The sequence below is a fragment of the Elaeis guineensis genome, chromosome 5 (genome assembly GCF_000442705.2).
Source record: "Elaeis guineensis isolate ETL-2024a chromosome 5, EG11, whole genome shotgun sequence".
Classification (NCBI taxonomy): domain Eukaryota; kingdom Viridiplantae; phylum Streptophyta; class Magnoliopsida; order Arecales; family Arecaceae; genus Elaeis; species Elaeis guineensis.
In genome coordinates this window covers 44,050,249-44,069,155 of record NC_025997.2, presented here as the reverse complement: position 1 = coordinate 44,069,155, position 18,907 = coordinate 44,050,249, and the positions used below count along the sequence as shown (strand labels likewise).

General features: G+C 43.4%; 2 protein-coding genes across 10 annotated transcripts in view; both read right to left on the bottom strand.

Moving 5' to 3' along the window:
- LOC105033375 (CSC1-like protein At3g54510) overlaps positions 1-18,907 on the bottom strand; it is a 161,963-nt gene that overhangs the window by 42,552 nt on the left and 100,504 nt on the right. For all 9 annotated transcript variants that reach the window (XR_012141515.1, XR_012141516.1, XM_010908142.4 and 6 more), the window contains one exon: positions 16,330-16,609. Coding sequence is in view for 7 of the 9 variants with exons in the window: in XM_010908142.4 (XP_010906444.1) it covers positions 16,330-16,609 (280 nt within the window). In the remaining 2 variants the exon portion in view is untranslated. The remainder of the gene's footprint in view (positions 1-16,329; positions 16,610-18,907) is intronic.
- Positions 9,276-16,319, bottom strand: LOC114912915 (uncharacterized). Its single transcript, XM_029261295.2, has 2 exons — positions 10,068-16,319; positions 9,276-9,992 (listed from the first exon to the last, which is right to left on the bottom strand). The coding sequence occupies exons 1-2, from the start codon at positions 10,149-10,151 to the stop codon at positions 9,621-9,623; spliced, it is 456 nt and encodes a 151-aa protein (XP_029117128.1). The 5' UTR covers positions 10,152-16,319; the 3' UTR covers positions 9,276-9,620.

Sequence of the window (18,907 nt, the reverse complement as noted above, 5' to 3'; positions counted from 1 at the left end):
TAATTGGGAGGAAGCTATGATGGAGGAGATGAAAGCATTGGCAAAAAAATGAAACTTGGGAGCTTACCACTCTCCCATCAGGAAAAAGGCAGTTGGTTGTAAGTGGGTTTTCACCATCAAACAAAAGGCTAATGGGACCTGTTGGGGGTTAATTTATTACCCAGGCCGAAGACATGAATCAGTGGAAAGGCACATGATGAAGCATATAGGGCCGATGCCACAGCACTATTGGAGATGAATGTGTCCGATCTCGGAAGTAGATATGCCTCTCCGAACCATTGGACTGTGAAGGAGGTCATTCAATACATAACTTCGGACCTCCCTGATCCTAGCTTCGGGTCCCAGTGATCCTTATGTCAAGCGATCTTCCTAAGTGGAACATCAGATTCCAACTGATCCTAACTTCGGCTTGTAACCAAGTCTCCGCCAACCGATCCCAATCCCCACAGTAGGCTAACATTTGAACAGGTCGATCTCAAACTTCAGCAGCAAATATACTTTCAGACTCCACTGAATCTTATCTCAACAAATACAGCTGATCCCAACTACTTCATTCGATGCCTACATGCATCGGACCGCTCCCAAGCCTCCTCAATCGAAGCCAACCCGATCCTACCTATGCCCTCATTTCAAATTCAAAAATCCCTACGGCACCATAGTTGGCTCCGAAATAGATAAGTCAGGTGTAATTGCCCAATCCTGAAGATTTCGATTGAAAGTTTTGCCATATCGTGTCCAAATCGGCTAAATAACCTGTCCAAAATGGCCTTTCAACCCTCGCCTACAAAATGGCCTCCAAGGGACAACGTACGTGCGACACAATCTCTCTCAAATGCTCCTCTTCTATTTCTTTGAGATCTGACTTGAGCGTTGGAAGATCTCCGTTGAAGCCAACTTCGGCAAGAACTTGCTTTGTAGGTTAGTTTTCAGATGGGTGCACCACCACTCCAGCTACTCCGATCAAGATCTAGATTTCAATGGCAACCACTGCTCTAGCTACTCCGATCAAGATTTGGATTTCAGCGGCAACAGATTGATGCTAGAGGAAAGACATTGATCCAATTTTGAGCAAGAGATTGAGATCATAGCCCTACGCAGAACATCTTTTCGGTGATCCAACGCCACTACCTCTCGGATGGTGGAGAACACAACCAACCCCTAGGCCTAGGTGCAACTTCAGGAGGTTCCTCCATTGCCTCCGCCATCGATGGTGGCCATCAGCGCAAAGCAGTTTAACCTACTATTTTAGCAGGTGCAGACCTTGACCCCCGTCGTTCAGGCGATGCAGCAACTCCATGCTGCACCAACAGTGGTGGTGCCAGTGCAGCAGATTAAACTGCACCGGCGGCAGCAGCAGCGTAGCTGACCAACACTGCACTGGTGGCGGAACCGCAACCAACCAATCCTGTATAGCAACCCGCGCTGCCACTGTAGGAGCGACTGCAGATCCCTCCGTAGAGCCCTAAGCGGAGGAAACAGACACCATAGCCAGCCTCAAAGCCCAGAGCAGAGAAGGCGACGATCTCTGAGTCCCTGTTCCAGATAGAACTCGACCCCTAGCTAGCGATCTCCACGACGTTCGAAGGACTGCTCTGCCCGAGATGCGGATATCGATCGCAAACTTCGGGAGATGAATGAGCACATTAAGGCACTCGCAACTAGGCTCCGATACAGGATGATGGATTCCACATCGATCCGCACTTCAGCACCCAAATCATGCAGAAGCCACTCCCCAATAACTTTAAAATGCTATAGCTGGAAAGCTACCATGGGATTACTAATCTCGTGGATCATCTGAAAAATTTTAAGGCCTTGATGCTCTTTCAGAGGGCTATCGATGCTGCCCTCTACTGAGCTTTCCTTTCTACTTTGAAGGGCACGGCACGACACTAATATTTAAGTCTGAAGCCGCGGACAATCCACTCATTTGACCAAATGAGTCACTTGTTCGTGGGTCACTTCGTTAGCAATAGGAGATAGCGAAAAGGATCAGACTATCTAGTCAATATCAAGCAGAAGCAGGGAGAGTCAATCCAATCCTACCTCAGTTGCTTCAATGCGGCTGTACTAGAGGTTCGCGATCTAGATCAATCGATCGCTATGACAGCCTTAAAGGGCGGACTCCTGAGGAACGGTCTTCGATACTCTCTGAAGAAGACCTATCCTCACGACTTCACCGACATGTTGGCTTGAGCGGAGAAGTACACGTAGACCGATGAAGCATTTGAAGATGAGCCTTCAACAGATGTGGCTGTAGGAGAGAAGAAGAAAGAAGAGATGAAGTCTCCGCCGAGGGATCAGCAGTGCTCTCACTCTCCACCCAGACGTCGAAAGTCTCGAACTCCCCTACGTAACTGCTAACAGAAGAATTCCTTCAGAGAAAGGCGATGTGTGTCTCCACCTAGGAGATTCACAAACCACACGCCGCTGAACGCTGTCCGAGCCCAAGTATTGATGGAGATCAAGGATCGGATCCTTCGAGTAGAAAAGTTGCGGACCCATCCAGTTCGCCAAAATCCCAACAAGTACTGTCTCTACCACCACGACCATAGTCACGACACCAAAATATCTTCAACTTCGGGATGAAATCGAGGAGCTTATTTAGCAAGGTCGATTGGATCAGTTCATCAGGTGTTGGTAGGAGTAGCCAGAAGAATAGCAGAGGTCGTCTCGCCCACCAGAACAGCGGCAAGGAGAGCCTTTCGAGGATTGACCTCCTGTCAGAATAGTAAACATAATAACTGGAGGACACAAAAGCAAGTGGAGTCAACCAAACCAGCCAAAAAGCGAAAAACTGAAGAATCCATCACATTCACTAAGGAAGATGCTATAGGAGTCAGTTCCTGCATAATGATGCGGTGGTTGTATCATTAAACATTGCAAATTATGATATACGCCGTATTTTGATTGATAATGGAAGTTCGGCAAATGTATTATTCTATGATGCTTTCTCCCACATGGGTATTCCTTGTGAGCGGTTACGACGATTGGACTCCCCTCTTATGGGATTTATTGGAGATGCAGTACCTATTGAAGGAGTCATTACAGTCCCTATAATGGCTGGACGATCCCCCCGACAATCCAGTGCTCAGGTTGATTTCCTGGTAGTTCAGGCACTATCGCCTATAATGCCATTCTCTGATGCCCAGGACTCGATGCACTTTGAGCTGTGGTATCCACCAATCACCTGAAGATAAAGTTTCCAACTGAGTTTAGAGTTGGTGAAGTTAGAGGAGACTAGGCTTTGGCACGACAGTGCTACACAATCGCACTTTATGATGCGGGACCTTTTAAAGCTTATCCAGTCGATGGACTGGACACCTAGGATGAACTAACCGAAGAATATGGGATGCTAGTGGAGAACCTAGAGACGACCGCACTAATGATAGCAATTAGGAGCACACTATCCAGATTGGGTTGAACCTCAATCAAGTAACCAAAAAATATCCCGTCTCCTTTTTATAGAAAAAGGCAAATGCATTCGCCTGGACCCTAATTGATATGCCAGGCATTGATCCGTAGGTGATGACGCATCGTTTAAGCATCAAACCGAATCACTGACCCATCAAGCAAAAAAATAAGCTTCACTTCCGAACGACAGAAGGCGATAACCGAAGAGGTGGATAAATTACTCGATGAAGGCTTCATTCGGAAAGTGACCTATCCAAGCTGGATCGCGAATGTGGTCCTGATGAAAAAGGTGAATAGGAAGTGGCGAATCTGTATCGACTTCATTAATCTCAACAAAGCATGTCCGAAGGATAGCTACCCCCTATCTTCAATCGACCAACTGGTGGACGCCATGTCAAGACATGAACTCCTTACTCTCATAGATGCTTTTTCTGGATACAATCAAATTCGAATGACACCTGAAGATGAGGAGAAAATAGCTTTTGTTATTGATCGGGATCTCTTCTGTTACAGGATTATGCTCTTTGGCCTGAAAAATATAGGTGCAACTTATCAGTGCCTGACGAACAAGATCTTCAAGGATCAGATCAATCGACACATGGAGGTCTACATAGACGACATGCTTGTCAAAAGCAGGACCTCACGAACCCACATTGAGGACCTCGAAGAGACCTTTGGCACTCTGAGGAAGCATCGATGAAGCTGAATCCAACTAAGTATGCCTTTGGAGTTTCTTTGGGCAAATTCTTAGGCTTCATGGTGTCCAGCCGTGGTATTAAAAGCCAATCCTGAGAAGATTCAAGCCATACAAGAGATGTGCCCGCCTAAGAACATCAAGGAGGTTCAACATCTCACAGGCAAGGTAGCAGCATTAAACCAGTTTGTCTCTAGATCGGCCGAACGCTATCTCCCATTCTTTCAAACCCTGAGGCAACCGAAGAACTTCCAATAAACCGAAGACTGCCAGCACGCATTCGTAGAGTTGAAAAATTATCTCAGTTCTGCACCACCCTCAGCAAGCCGAAGCCTGCTGAAGAACTTTACTTATACTTAGTGGTCTCACCAACTGCCATATGCGTGGTGTTGGTCGATGATCAGGATGAAGTCCAAAGGCTGATCTACTATATCACCCGAGTCTTGCATGATGCAGAGACCAAGTACACCAGACTGGAGAAGCTGATCTTTGCCCTTATTGTTGCAGATCGAAGGCTTCGACCCTACTTCCAAGCACATCCCATTGTAATGCTAACTGATCAACCGCTCAAGGCAGTTTTGCATCAGCCCAATACTTCTAGGCGATTGGCGAAATAGGCGATTGAACTTGTAGAGTTCAAGATAACGTTCCAACCTCGGCCCTTTATTAAGGCTCAGATTTTGATGGACTTCATTATGGAATGCACTATCCTAAAAGACCTAAAAATGCCAAGGCCAACTCAACAAGAAGATGCACTAGTGGAACAAGGTCCGTCTGGGAAATCAGACGATCTTTGGATAGTGCATGTGGATGGATCATCGAACTCTGTAGAATCGAGAGCAGATCTGTTACTTCTTGGGCCCGAAGGATTTGTTGCAGAATATGCCTTGAGGTTTGATTTTCCAACCACTAATAATGAAGCTGAATATAAAGCACTCTTTATGGAATTGCAAGGGAGCTGGAGGTGCGAAAGCTTAGGATCTGCATTGATTCACAGCTGGTGGCAGGACAAGTGAAGGAAGACTTTGAGGCCCAGGAGGAGAATATGGAGAAGTACCTTTAGAAGGTGAAGGACCTAAGTTCGGTGTTTGCTGATTTCGATATTCAGTAGGTACCTCGATCCGAGAATTCAAGAGCCGATCTACTATCCAAATTGACAACATCGGCTCCAAGAGATCTTCCCCAGAAGTTATTCTTTGAAGTTCTGAAGAAGCCCGGTACTAAAGAACAGATCCCAGTCTTGCAGATCGACAACGGATCTTGTTGGATGGATCCCTTCATCCGCTTCCTATAAGATGGAGTGCTGCCCGCAGATTCTAAAGAGGCTCGAGAGATCAAATATCAAGCTCCCCATTATATTTTTTATGAAGGCAAGCTTTATAAACGATCCTTCTCCCTACCACTCAGATGTCTCCATACTTTCGAAATTGAATATGCCATTCGAGATGTGCACAAAGGGATGTGAAAATCATCTGGGCAGTAGATCGTTGGCCTACAAGATACTTCGCTAGGGGTATTACTGGCCTACAATGTAGGATGATGTAGCTGACTTTGTCAAGCACTACAATCGATGTCAACGGAATGCCAATGTTCAGCACCAGCCAGCCATTCCACTAGTCCTGAAAGCCGCTCCTTAGCCATTCGCACAATGGGGGATGGATATTCTAAAGCCCCTTTCCATCAGCATCAGGCTAGTAAAAATTTTTACTTGTGGCCATCGACTACTTTATCAAGTTGGTAGAAGCTGAGTCCCTAGCCAAAATCACTGAAGCCAAGGTAACAAACTTCATCTGGAAGTCCATTATTTGCCGATTCGATCTCTTGCGAGTGCTGATCACCGACAATAGACGTCGGTTCTTGGGCTCCAAATTCATCGAGTTCTATCAAAGCTACATCATTGCCCAGCACTTCACTTTAGTGGGACATCTGTAGGCTAACAGCGAGGCTAAGGTAACTAACCATACCCTTTTACAGGGGCTGAAGGCCAGGATCAGTCGAGCTAAAGAAGCATGGGTGGATGAGCTACATAGCATGCTTTGGACCTACCGAATCACTCAAAGGACACCCACAGGAGAGACTCCTTTCAACCTCTCCTTCGAAACGGAAGCCATCATTCCTATAGAAATCGGACTCCCTTTATATTGGGTTGAGGACTACAATGATCGAAGCAATACAAAACAGCTTCATGCCAACCTAAATTTGCTTGAAGGAGTTCACGAGAAAGCACGAGTGTGGACGATGGCCTATCAGCAAAGGGTGGCACAATACTATAACTCCCACATTCGGAAAAAAGAATTCAAAGCCGATGATTTGGTCCTACAACGAGCCGAAGTCTCCCAACCAACAGAACACAAAAAACTATCTCCAAAGTGAGAAGGCCCCTACCAAGTGGACGAAGTCGTCAGACCAGAAACTTATTGCCTCAAGCAACTGGATGGAACACCCTTACCTCAGCCATAGAACTCGGAGAACCTCCGAATATACTATCAATGATGTAACTTGACAATCAACTAATAAAATGATCTTTTTTCAGGAATATTATTCTCCTGTGATCAACAATCCAAAGGCCTCGGTGACTGAGAAGCAGGGGCTAACCTATAAGGACCCCCCAAGGCCGCTCGCTTTTCAGTGAGCTAGCACCCATGAAGATCTTAATCATGCGAGAAGTGAAGGCTAACCGAAAAAGACCCTCGAAATCCATCAATCCAAGGCATCGACAACAAAGACTTCGACAGCTAAAAAGTGGGGCTAACCTATAAAGACCCCCAAAGGCTGCTCACTTTTCAGCGAGCCAATGCCCGTGAAGACCATAGTCATACGAAAAGTGGGGGCTAATGTACAAGGACCCCCAATGTTCACCGTTCCAACTTCGCCATTCCAACCTACATGGACTAAAGACCTTGATGACTCAGAAATGGGGGCTAACCTATAAGGACCCCCGAAGGTCGCTCACTTTTCAGCGAGCCAGCACCCATGAAGACCTTATTCATGCGAGATGCGAAGGCTAACCTAAAAGGACCTTCAGAGGGCTAACCTATAAGGATCCTCAGCCCACTGATTTCAACAACAAACGAGGGCTAACCTATGAGGACCCTCAGCCTACTGACTTCGGCAACATATGAAGCATAACCTATAAGAACCTTCAGAGAGCTAACCTCTAAGAACTCTCGAAGCGAAGGCTACAGTCAGTCTACGAGTATCTCCATGAAATTCCCTAATGCAAGGATCGTACATGACTAAATCCGAACTATGCGAACACAAAATCAATGAAACATAAAAGTATCGGTGGAACAAAAATCTCAAGTCCATTTTATTAACAAACTTGTTATAGAAGCTGCAAAACAGATGTCTACAAAAAAAAATAAAAAGGTACATCAATCATTTGGAAGGCCTGCCTTTGGTTGATGGAGCTTCGACATTTGATACTCCTCCGACCGTGGTACTCGATGTTTCTCGAGCTACTGGACCCATATGAGTATGGAGATAGGAGTAAACTTCAAAAAAAAGCCGCCTGATCAAACTCCTGCACTCTTCGAAGCCAATGTCAAAAGCCATAGCTGACACTTCTGCGACTTCGAGAGTTGCATTGCGCAAGGTCGTGGCAAGTCAGTCCTCCAAATCCTTAATAGTAGCTTCAACGTGGTTGGCTGCCGTCGTGCTCTCCATGAGCTTGACATGGAGCTTGATCATCGCAGACCTGTTCTTGCTCAAAGCTTCCGAAAGGTCAACAGAGGTCTGCCGGGCCGAGATAAGTTCGCGCCAAATGACATCGACTGCTGATCCCTCAGTGTTCAGCACTCAATTGAGTTCCTTGACCTTGTCCTCAGTCGAATGAAGGTTGCTTTGAAGTTGACGGATCTGAGCAGTCGAATCTGCTCTGACTTCGCTAGCGACTTTGCTCAATGATATAACATACTTCAGCCCCATTATCTCATCTTAGGACTTGAGCAATTGTTCATTGCAAAGAACTATCGTCGCAACCAAGATATGCTGAACCGGTACCGCCGGCTGTATCAGCCGACCGATGGTATGGTTCGATATGGTTTCGTACTGTACCGAACCAACGAAGGCAAGCGAACCCGAATCGGAAGAAAAAAAGAGAGAGAAATAGAGAGAGAAAGAGGAAGAAAGAACAAGAGGAAGGAGCTGGTGGGGCTGCCGGATGGCCTCCGACTAGCCGCCTGGTCATCGGAGGGTGCAGTCCACGCGTGCGGCACCGCGGGCGTGAAACAGGGGCGTCGCAAATTTTTTTAAAAAACCTAGTTTTAAGTGAAGCCGGCAAATAGTTGGCCGGCTTTATGATTTGTATTTTTTTTTAAAAATCCCTTAAGTCGGCAACCGACTTCATAAGTTTAAAACCAAAAATAAAAAATAAAAAATCGAAACAGACGGTCATTTGTTTTGAAAAAGAAGGTGAAGCCGCAGAGGGGCTCCGCCTGCTCGACCGCCCTCAGGCCGTCGGTGCCAGCTCACCAGCCATCGAGGCTCGCGATGGAGGCACCGTCCGTCCGATAGGTCCCTCGCCCCCCCTCTGAGCTCTCTCTTTCTCGCTCTTTTGAAAGCCCTATCGGGCGATACGGGGCTCGAAAGCCCTCCGACGGCCGCAGCCGGCCACCGCCGGCTCCCACCTCCCTCCCTCTCCTCTCTTTCTCACTCTCTTTTTTCCTTCCGTACCACCCGTGTATCGAATTTACCGACCGAATCGTGCCGGTTCCTCGTCGGTCCAGTACAATACGGGATGTACCGACTGGTTCGGCATGGTATGGAAAACCTTGGTCGCAACTATCTTTCAGTTATTTTTCCCAACCGACTTCGCAAATTTATTGCGCTCCTTGATTAGCCTGCACTTTTTGTCAAAATATTTTCTATGTCTGCTTCAGGCATTTTCTTAGGCACTCTACTTCCGCCAAAGCCTCATCTGTATTCTTCTTCACCTTTCGAAGTTTCTTACTTTGGCAGCATCACGTTGAACCCGATAGAGATCTTTTTCAAGGTTCTCAATTCGAGTTCTTAAAGGCAGAGCTGTTGGCAAACGTTTCGTGCGATATTGAGTAAATATGTGGTCATAACATTCACACCAAACCGAGGAAAATACCAAAAACAAACACAAATCGAAGGACACGGAGGTAAAAATTACTTCATTGATATAAAAATTTTTCATTACATTGACAGAAAAACAAAAAAAAATAAATTCAAATATTCCCGACCTCAGCATGAGCATCGGCAAAGGAACTTGAAATGACTACAGTTGACTGCTTTGACTCCACTAGTGGCAATAAAACTGGTGCAGCTTCGGTAGGAATAGATGTCGGCACAACCTTCGATGGTCAAGCAGCTTCAGAGCATCCTTTAGTAGCTTCAGCAGATGGAAGTCCCTCACTTCTTGAGGCTCCTCCTTTGGTTCTTCCTTCTTCTCCTTCGGCTCTTCTTCTTTATCCAAGAAGCTCAGATCCATCCCCGAAAAGCGCACCGTTATCCTTTGGCAGCAAACGACTCCCCCAACAATGAAAGCTTCCTAGCTTAAGTCAATCTTTTCCTGGGAGAACTCCTCGGATGCATGGAAAGCTTCCATCACCTTGCACCTAGCTTCGGCAGCCCGATCCTCCACCTTTTCAGCTTCAGCGACTTTGGCTTGCACCTCCTGCCATCTCTCTTTTTTTGAAGCCAAGTAGGCCACCTTCGCCTTTGAAGCCTTGGCCTCCTCTAACACCTTCTTCAGGTGGGCAACTTCGGCTTCTGCAGCTTCCACCTTGGATTGGACCTCAACAGCAGCAACATTCGCCTTAGCTTCAGAAGTTTCAGCTGCTTTGCGCTTTTCATGTGCTTTGGCCAATTCCATTTCAATGTCACTCAATCTATTAATAAGGGCGATGACATAGTGACCCATCTGCATCCAAGGAGCAAACAGTTAGTAAAAAAAAAAAGAAAAAAAAGAGGGAAAAAAGAATAAGAAAAAGCTCACCCAAACTAGAGAGGTTATCATCCGCTTCTTTTGCCTTGTGGAGCTCTCCCCTTCGACCTTTTCTATGCCAGTGTCAAAAAGCATCTTTCGAAAGATATTGTTGGCAGTCTTCCAATCATCGATGACATCATCGATAGATGGCGAAGCTGACCCCTATCTCCGCTCCATGGATAGTCTAGCAGAGTCCGACTTCACTTGGGTTGGATCAGCCTGGGGACCAGAGAGCGCAGCGAGCTTCGGAGGGCAAGATTGTATCAGTGGAACTGATATGACTGCCGCCTGAGCAAAGGCTGGAGGGGGTGCCTTCTTTTGACTCTCGCCTGAAGTCTTCAATTTCTTCTGGACATCAGCGGTGGATGAAGAGGGTGCCTTTCTCTTCTTCATCGCACCCTTCTTCAGCTTCTCCAATTCTTCAGGCCTCATTTCTACATAAAAAAAATTAGTATCTATAAAAAGATCAAATATCTAAAAATCGAAAAAACCCTCACCTTTAGGGTCAGCCAGACCGATATCAATATTGAAGAGAACCTGCTCCGACAACAACTTTAATGGAGGAATTTAGTAGCCCCTCAAGATTATGGAGTGCTGTAGATCCTCATCTTCAAGCTTCAGGACCTGGAAGATTGAATCCCTCAGCTGACCCTAGTATGGAAGTCTCCATTCTTCAACAGAGGGCTCCAAAACAAAAAAGAACCGATCCTTCTAACCATGAACCAAAGGAGTCCCTTTATCAAGGTAGAAACCCCCTTGGAGGAGAGACGTACCATCAGTCACCCATATACCTCTTTATAATATAAAAGGATCAAAAAAGAGAGATGGACGGTGGGACTTTGGTCTTGGAATAAAGAATAATAAAGCCGATGATGAAGCAAAAAAAGTTCGGAATAATAGAATAAAGAAAGATGTCAAAGAAGTGAAAAAGTTTGACGACAAAAGGATGAATGGGTAATCTAAGTCCAGCCTTAAAGGCTTCCTCATACAGGCCAATCCTATAGGAAGGCGGGTTACCAATCCTACCACTAGGACCAGGGGTTCTAATTCAAATGGAGGAATTCCATATCAGGCACAGACGAGAATCAAGTCCTTCGGGCCCAATTTGGATCCGATTGTGTCGAAATCAAAGGATGGTACAACACCGCACCCCTCGTCTGAACCAGCAAAAGCTTCCCTCAAAGAGGAAGATGTTCGGAAGACAAGCCTTCGCTAAGACTCCCGAAACCAGCCATTGGAAGACACAATAAGAGAACAGGAAAGAAAATGGACACGAAGAGAGGAAGAAAAGGCAATCGGACTAAAAAACTGAAAAAGAAACTAGGGAAGGGAGAAAAAACCAACCTACAACTGCACAGGAGGTGGAGGAGAGACCAAAAAGGAACCACTGGCAATTCGAGAAAACTGAGGGAGATGATCGGAAAGAATCTCGAAGCAAGGAGGCTGACTGGAGAAGGAAACGAAAAGCTTATGAAAAGTCTGGAAGCATGAGAAAGAGAAGGTAAGGAATACGGCCCCATTTTATAGGTACAGAAGGGTAGAACGGCTTAGATGCCGAATCTTGCTTGACTTTGATGATCAATACTTGGCATATCTCCATTCGTCTGCAGTAAATGATAGTCGGCTCATTAATGATTTGCACTGAAAATAAGACACGCCACCTTTTGAATTCAGCCAACTGCTCCACTCCCTATGGTCATGATTACCCACCGATGTGAACTTTTGTTCTGCCCAAGGGCCGCAAGCATCGTTTCAGTGGCAACGATGATGTCTCCAGCAAATCAAAACTCATGTACTCTCTTCATCCGCACTGAACTTGGGAGTAGGGGACATCTGTTGGGGGATAATTTGTCACCCAGACCGAAGACATGAATCAGTGGAAAGGCACATGATGAAGCATATAGGGCCGATGCCACAGCACTATTGGAGATGAATGTGTCTAATCTTGGAAGTAGATATGCCTCCCTGAACCATGGGAGGACTGTGAAGTAGGTCATTCAGTACATAACTTCGGACCTCCCCGATCCTGGCTTTGGGTCCCAGCGATCCTTATATGCCTCCCCGTAACCAAGACTCCGCCAACCGATCCCAGTCCCTACAGCAGGCTAACATTTGAACAGATCGATCTCAGACTTCAGCGGTAGATATACTTTCAAACTCCACCGATCCTTATCCCCGCGAATACAATTTGATCCCAGCTACCTTCATTCGGTGCCTACATGCATCGGACTGCTCCAAAGCTGCCTCAACCTAAGCTAGTCCAATCTTACCTACACCCTCATTTCAAATTCAAAAGCATCTGCGGCATCACAGCTGGCTCCGAAACAGATAAGGCAGGTGTAACTGCCCAATTCCCAAGATCCCGACCGAAAGTTTCACCATATCGAGCCCAAACCGGCCAAGCAACCTACCCAAAATAGCCTTTTGGCCCTCGCCTACAAAATGGCCTCCAGAGGACCCCAAGGTATGTGCGCACAATCTCTCTCAAACACTCTTTCTCTTCTATTTTTTTTTAGATCTAACTTGAGCATCAGAGTCCCCATCGGAGCCAACTCTAACAGGGACTTGCTTGGCAGGTTACTTCCCAGGTGGAGCACATCACCGCTCCAACTACTCCAATCAAGATCCAAATTTTAGTGGCAACCACCGCTCCAACTACTCCAATCAAGATCTGAATTTTAGCAACAACAGGACCATTGAGAGATTCAAGGGAAGACTCATCACAAAAGGATTTACTCAGACATATGGAATAGATTATCAAGAGACATTCACTCCTGTTGCAAAAATGAATTCTATTCGGGTTCTTTCTTGTGCAGCAAACCTAGCATGGAAATTGCATCAATTGGATATAAAAAATGCCTTCATGGGACTTAGAGGAAGAAGTATATATAGAGATTCGTTCATGTTTTTCTTGTCAGAAAATAGAAGGCAAGGTATGTAAGTTGAAGAAATCATTGTACGGTCTCAAACAATCCCCGCGAGCTTAATTTGACAGATTCAGCAAAGTAATAATTAATTTTGGGTATCATCAGAGTAATGCAGATCAAACAATGTTCATCAAACATAATAATGGGAATATCACTGTTCTCATTGTATATGTTGATAATATAGTGGTGATAGGAAATAACTCTAGAAAAGTTATCAGATTGAAGGCTAGTCTAGCTAAGGAGTTGGAAATAAAAGATTTGGGTAAGCTACGATATTTTCTTGGTATTGAAGTTATTCGATCAGACAACAGTATCTTCATTTCTCAAAAGAAATATATCTTGGACTTGCTTAAAGAGACGGGTATGTTGGGTTGTAAGCCAACAAATACTCCTATGGATCCAAAACACCATCTCAAGAGTGGTGATGGAGAAATAGTAAACAAAGGAAGGTATCAAAGATTAGTTAGGAGATTGATTTATCTCTCTTATACTCATCCAGATTTATCCTATCCTATTAGTGTGGTAAGCCAGTTTATGCATGCTCCCCACTCCACTCATCTAGATATCATTTTTCGCATCTTGAGATACTTAAAATTAGCATCCAAAAAAGGATTACTTTTTTTGAACCATGGTCACTTGAAAATAGAAGCTTTTACAAATGCTGATTAGGCTAGATCACTTGATGATAGGAGGTCTATATCAGCATATTGTACACTTGTTGGAGGGAACTTAGTCACTTGGAGAAGTAAAAAATAATCAGTGGAGCAAAGTACAGAGCAATGGCACATGGAGTTTGTGAACTTTTTTGGCTTAAAATATTGATGCAAGTCCTGGGAATGAAGAATGGCGGACCTCTCCTTCTATACTGTGATAACAAAACTGCTATCAATATTGCTCATAATCCAGTTCAACATGATAGAGCAAAGCATATTGAGATAGATAGACACTTCATTAAAGAAAAGTTGAATAAATGGCTACTTTGTACACCTTATGTAAAATCAGAAAATCAGCTAGCTGATATTTTGACTAAAGGTCTTAGTAGTAAGGTGTTTCATTCGATTATTTGCAAGATGGGCATGAGAGATATCTATGCACCATCTTGAGGTGGAGTATTGACTAATATATTTTTGCTAAGCTATGTTTAGGAAGAAAATCTGCAATGTTGTAATTAGAGAATGCTTGACCAATATATTTTTGGTAAGCTATGTTTAGGAAAAAAATCTGTAATATTATAATTAGGAAGTGGTTGACCAATATATTTGATAAGCTATGTTTAGGAAGAAAATCTACAATGCTGTAATTGGGGAATAAAATCAGCGACTGCAATGTAAGCATTTATGTAATAACATCAATATAAATAGAGGTATAGGTTAGAAGAAAATTAAGATTCGAGGCCTATCACTCTTTCTCATATTATTCTCTCTACTCTCTCTTACTTTCTCTCTACTATCTCTTCTCATTTTTAACTAAAACTTCAAATGATGGTTTGCCGTACTGCCCCATACCGCTTAGTACAAGGCATTGGGTACCATACCAGGATGAAACTGATACCGAACTCTAACTTCAAGTCAGTATAAGCCTTGTACCCTCATATCAAGGTGTACCGATCTATATCAAGGTGTATTAAGCTGCGTACCATCTATACCCAAGTGTACGACTTGTTTTGAGGTGTATCGAGACATTGAGAAAAATTGCTAGAGCTATTTCAATACAGGATGCATACTATACTGTCCCGATAAGGTACTGATATGGTACTCGTGCTGAGATTGCAGACCTTGCTTCAAACATATCCAATTCTGTTCCTATCTAGTGACTTGCACTCACCTTAGTTTGAGTTTCATTTTATAAGATTCATCGTTTTAGAACTTCTTGGGAACTTTTGCAATGTTGCATTTAGGTGTCAGTTACCACAGCCATTTGTGTGGTTTTATGAAGCAAACAAAACAACCACCCCAATTGCTAAACTACGTTGAACTACAATTATTTATTTGAACTGGATAAGACATAAGACAAAAGAAATTGGCATCAAAATCAATTCACATTACCATCCTCAAACCCAGTATGGAATGTCTTGAGATTAATGATGAAGTTAGTAGCAAAAAACACTCTACACCTTACCCTTCATAGAGAATGTAGAATTTCAATACCTATTTATTTACTTTGGTCCCAAACTTTTGGAAAGGGAAAAGGGTCCTTTCATTTACATCAATTCATAATCCATCATGTGAGATTGATAATTCATGGATCTAGGCAGCATAACTTTTTCCTAAATATGTTCAAGACCAACATGGTAGTAGAACTGTGGAAGTATGTCCAAAATGAGAATGATCCACCCAAATTTTTCTTTTCTGATTACATGAGGAGAACACCTTAACTACCAAAAATGGAAATGTCAAAAAGGATTTAGAAAAGCTTGAAAAAACAGAAAAACATAATCATGAAAAAAGGATTGTTGGGACAAGGCATGACAAGTGCTTCTATTTGATAGTTTGGCCTTCACATTTATATAAAGCCATATATATCCATTTAAATTTATCCAAATTATCCACTCCATACACTAATGGCTCATCTGATATCAATCACCATCTACAAAGTATCTCCATTATACTTGTTGCGGCCAAGGGCTCATGGCTCGGCATGTAAGGTATTGTCCGCTCTGACCCATGGGCCTTATGGTTTTGCCCTTCAAAAGGCACCTCACGCGAGAAGGATGGTCCCTTCTTATATAAGCCAAAGTCCCTTTTGACTCACAACCAATGTAGAACTAATGATACCTTCCTACACCACAACAATACTCATCCCTACTCCAAAACAAAACACTATGATATTGAACCGAAACTCCAAACATATTGACACCAACAATAATCCATATCATCTAACAAATCTAGTTGAGCCATTACAATCCCATCTCAATGTTCCTTTCATCCTGTTCAGAATGAACTCTCAATAGAAGTCTATTACCATTGCATGTGGATGGTTATCAAGTAACATTATATGGCCTGCATAGGATAAATTTCATGATACCCATAACTCATCAAATTATATGCTTATATCAGAATTATAAATCTAGATAGCAGAGAGCTGCTGGAAAAACTTTAGTTGAAAAATAATAAAAAAAATTCAAATAAAGGATTTTGCTCCTACTATTTGCACACATAGTAGCTAGCTAGGATTACCTTCTCTACTTTTCTTCCACATTGTTTTCATTACTTTAGTCAAATAACAACTTGTATATGATGACCATGTAGCATGCCTTATAAAGCAAAATTTTCTCTATAGTACAATAATTGTGAAAATCACTATAATACATATCAATCACAAAACCAAGTATTTGTATATCTTACTTGGGCTGAAACTGCACTTGCAAGGTGACTAGGAAAATCCTTCGGATGAGTGAACGACTCTCCAATTTGTTCCAGTAAAGACCCTGATAACAAGCTCAAGAAGAATACATTTCCTACCAAGAAATAGAATACCATGCTACAAGCTTTTATCTCCTTTTTGCTCTTGGACACGCAACCTTCTAATGAGGCCATTGACAGCATTGCATAAGGAATGATATATATAAAGCCATTGAGAATTACACCTGGAAGGTATCCCGTCAATATAGAGCTCATCCCAGGTCTGCAGGATCATGAAGATGGATTAGAAAGAAAAACATATATGTGAGTAAGCCATCAGTTTTTTCCTTACACCCATCAACAAAAGCAACAAAGGTAGCAATATTAAAAGAATGGTGGAATCATGACCAACACTGCATTTTGGGGATGCCTACTTTGAGATAACAATTAATGAAAGTTGACTTTCAAAAGTTTTGGACAATGAACGATTACTTTAAGATAATTTGTGAAGCTAGTGATCCTACTCTTAATGTAATAAGATACTAACAAATGAGAAGAATTTTACTATTTGTTTTAGACAAAGGAATGAACATGAAGTAGGATTGAAGATTAATAGAAATGGCAAAGCTTCTACTAGCATGTGGGAAGCTCACCACAAATCACAAATACATGATGAATGCATAACTAATGAAACAGAGATATTGCATACAAAGCCATTGTTTACAACTTTACGTATTACTTCTGTTTCTCCAATTATCACGTACTTTACTGCAAGAGAAGCGCGAAAAGAAGGGCATGCAGAGAAAAAATTAGATAGGATGTATACAGAAACAGAAATAAAGAAGAAAATTAAAAAACTACTCATTTTATATGTTCAGTACATTAATCTGATTCTCTGGATGGGCTCGCTCATGGATGTTTCTCAGCCCACAGACACAGTGAATGTGCACCTTAGTTTAGTGCACGTGTCTAGCCAGTGCGTGTGTCTATCTATATTTTTCCAAGTCAAGTAACTATGCAATGTGCATGCTTCAAAGAAATAATTGAATAAATTTTGGTTATCACAAAAGTTACTGCACACAGTTACCTAATCTATGCTTAGTGGAAATCTATTTGAATACTAATATGCATGTTAACTTTTGTATATTCTATCTGTATAAGCCTTTAAGTTTCAGTAAAACTTTTTCCATAATTTTCATGGCAAAATTTACTCACGTTCAACATCACATCACGCCCTAACAGTCAACAACCATGACCAAAGCAAAACAAGAGACAGAATTGAGTGAGAACAGTCAAACATAAATGCAACGAGACTAGGAGCGAGATGCAAACTGTTCGTGTAGTATAGTTCCCGTTGCCACTCTATAGCCGCAGGCCCACAGCAATCTTATCTGTGTGTGTGTGTGTGTGTGAAAGAATGGGAAGAGCCAAATGGGAAGAGCCAATGGACTCTAGAATAATTCTACTGCACCGAGCAAGTAGGATCAAAAAAATATTGGAACAAAGATAAGCAAATTGGCTGTTTAGGGACAAAATAACATATAGGGCAGGAAAGCAACAATAAACAATAAATATCATAAACATAAGTGGGCCCTACTGGGGGATGAATGAACCATATACAGAAGAATTTGTCAATGAGAATATTAGAGGAAACAATTATGGTAAGATAGATGCATCATGAGACACGATAACAAGGTTTGCTATGCTAGTGCCAGGACCTGGACTAGTCAGCCAACAGCACAATTCATACACCTCCATGCTGTTCTGTACCAGGCTTGAACCGACACAGCAGAGAGAGTGGAGAAGAGGGAGAATGGGTGAGAGGAAAAGAGAGGAAGAGGGAGAGGGAAGAAGGGAGGAAGAGAGATGGTGAAGGCCAGCAAAGCACAGCCCAACACAACAGTGAGGGTGGGGAGAGAATGTGAGAGAGGAAAAGAGAGAGGGAGGGTGGGCTATCGGAGGGTGTCCGGAGGCTCCCAGAGGGCCACCGAAGCTGCTAGAGGATTGGAGGACGGGCTCTGCCCTCCTCCCAATTAAAACAGGGACCATCTGCCCTTGTTTCTTTTTTTGTTTTTCTGAATTGAAGCTGGAAACCCCATTGCCAATTGCCGATTTCACATGAAGCACCCAAAAAAAATGACTACACTTAAAGTCAGCAAAATAAAAAAAGAAACAGGGGTCACGGCCCTTGTTTCAATTGGGAGGAGGGTGAAGCCCCTCCTTCAGCCCTCTATGGCCCTCCCAGCTTCTGCGGCCCTCTGACAGCCCACCGGTAGCCTCTGATGGCCCTCTTTCCCTCTCCCTCTCCTTCCCTCCCCTCCTCTCTCTCCCTCTCTCTTTCTTTTCCTCTCTTTCCTTCTCCCTCTCCCCTTCCTTCTCCCTCTCCTCCTCCTTTGCCGGTTTCTCATTTCGAATATCAGAACCACCCAGTCTGCCACCAGCCTAGCTTGGTACACCCTAAATCAGATAATTCAGGTTGATTCCGCAATCCTTGCATGATAAGATGAATCAACCAAGGATCCATCCAGGTCAGATGACCTAAAAATCTAAGCAAAATCAAGATAAGACTCTTATAGGCCAA

Bases quoted from the DNA above. Each gene is read 5' to 3' on its own strand.
- LOC114912915 (XM_029261295.2), bottom strand. From the start codon at position 10,151: ATGCTTTTTGACACTGGCATAGAAAAGGTCGAAGGGGAGAGCTCCACA. The intron at 9,993-10,067 runs GTGAGCTTTTTC...CCTTGGATGCAG, and splicing joins TGATAACCTCTCTAGTTTGG to ATGGGTCACTATGTCATCGC.